Source organism: Buceros rhinoceros, unplaced genomic scaffold (genome assembly GCF_000710305.1).
Source record: "Buceros rhinoceros silvestris isolate BGI_N320 unplaced genomic scaffold, ASM71030v1 scaffold26219, whole genome shotgun sequence".
NCBI lineage: Eukaryota > Metazoa > Chordata > Aves > Bucerotiformes > Bucerotidae > Buceros > Buceros rhinoceros.
The window spans coordinates 402-1,828 of record NW_010432482.1 but is presented as its reverse complement, the minus strand read 5'-3'; the positions used below and the strand labels follow the sequence as shown (position 1 = coordinate 1,828).

The 1,427-nt window shown below is 63.8% G+C and overlaps 1 protein-coding gene across 1 annotated transcript in view; it reads left to right on the top strand.

The window, feature by feature from the left end:
- LOC104500199 (beta-crystallin B3) overlaps positions 1-1,427 on the top strand; it is a gene marked incomplete at both ends in the record, with an annotated part of 2,259 nt that overhangs the window by 438 nt on the left and 394 nt on the right. The window contains one exon of the mRNA XM_010143804.1: positions 1,278-1,396. Coding sequence (XP_010142106.1) covers positions 1,278-1,396 — 119 coding nt within the window. The remainder of the gene's footprint in view (positions 1-1,277; positions 1,397-1,427) is intronic.

Genomic DNA, 1,427 nt, shown 5'->3' with positions numbered 1-1,427 from the left:
CTGCCGGCCGCCTGCCCAGCGGTTTGATCCAGCAGATAAAGCACCCTGTCACGGTGGGGACCGGCTGTGGGTGCAAGCGGTGGAACTTCCCGGGCGGTTCTTACGCTAGTGGGTTGGTCGGAGGTGAATCGGCGGCAGGGACTGCGATGGCTGCAGCCCTCCCTGCAGCTCGGGAAGCTGGGCAGCTCCTGGCCAGAGCACATCCTGCAAACGGGGTAACGAGGTGCCGGGAGCTCGGGCTGCTTATTGCTTTGGGGTGGAAAGAAGCTCCTGAGGACCCGTCCCTCGATACCCCCCATCATTCAGCGTTTGCCCCAGGCTCTGCCCTTGTCCTGGGCACTGGCGTTTCAGCTGGGACCCCTTTGGGGCAGGGGCTGGGGTGTGCCTGGCTGCTGAGCCACCCTCCTGTCCCCAGATTGTGCAGGACACCCTGGGCCCTGCTCCCCGCTGCGCTCCAGCTGCGTCCCGCAGCTCAGCCCCAAAGCTCTGCTGGGAGCGGGGGGTCCTGGGAGGTGGTGAGGTCTCTGCACCTGGCAGGGTTTAGAGGAAAACGCCGGAAAATGAGCTTGGGGCAGGCCAGGCCAGGGAGGCGAATGGAACTGGAGGAGCAGCAAGAAGGAAAGGATGGGACGGGGCCTTGCTGGGGACAGGAGACCACAGTCACGGCCCCGGAGGTCTCAGCGCAAACCCTCTGTGCCGTAAAAGGAGCTTGGGGCAGGCCAGGCCAGGGAGGCGAATGGAACTGGAGGAGCAGCAAGAAGGAAAGGATGGGACGGGGCCTTGCTGGGGACAGGAGACCACAGTCACGGCCCCGGAGGTCTCAGCGCAAACCCTCTGTGTTTGCGATGCTGTGTTTGAAGCTGTCGATGTGTTTCCATCTCTGGCCAATGCCCGGCTGCGGAGCGGAGCCTGGAGCCGTCTGTCGGGACAGGGGCACATGGCAGGATCCAGCTCTGCCACAGAGAGGAACGATGGCAGCGCAGGGCAGTGGGATGGAGGGGACGCAGCCAGAGCATCGCCCTGCCACTGCTTGTGTTTGCCAAGGGGGGTCCTGCACCGGTGCAGGTGCTTCCCCCCAGCGTGGCTGCAGCAGCGGCCGACAGCGTCTCTCCCCACTTCAGATCACGATCTATGAGCTGGAGAACTTCCAGGGGAAGAAGTGTGAGCTGACGGAGGAGCTCCCGGCTGGTTTTTGCCAAGGGGGGTCCTGCACCGGTGCAGGTGCTTCCCCCCAGCGTGGCTGCAGCAGCGGCCGACAGCGTCTCTCCCCACTTCAGATCACGATCTATGAGCTGGAGAACTTCCAGGGGAAGAAGTGTGAGCTGACGGAGGAGCTCCCCAACATCACCGAGAAAGATCTGGAGAAGGTGGGCTCCATCCAGGTGGAATCTGGCCCGTAAGTCCAGGGTGCAGAGGACAGACCAGCC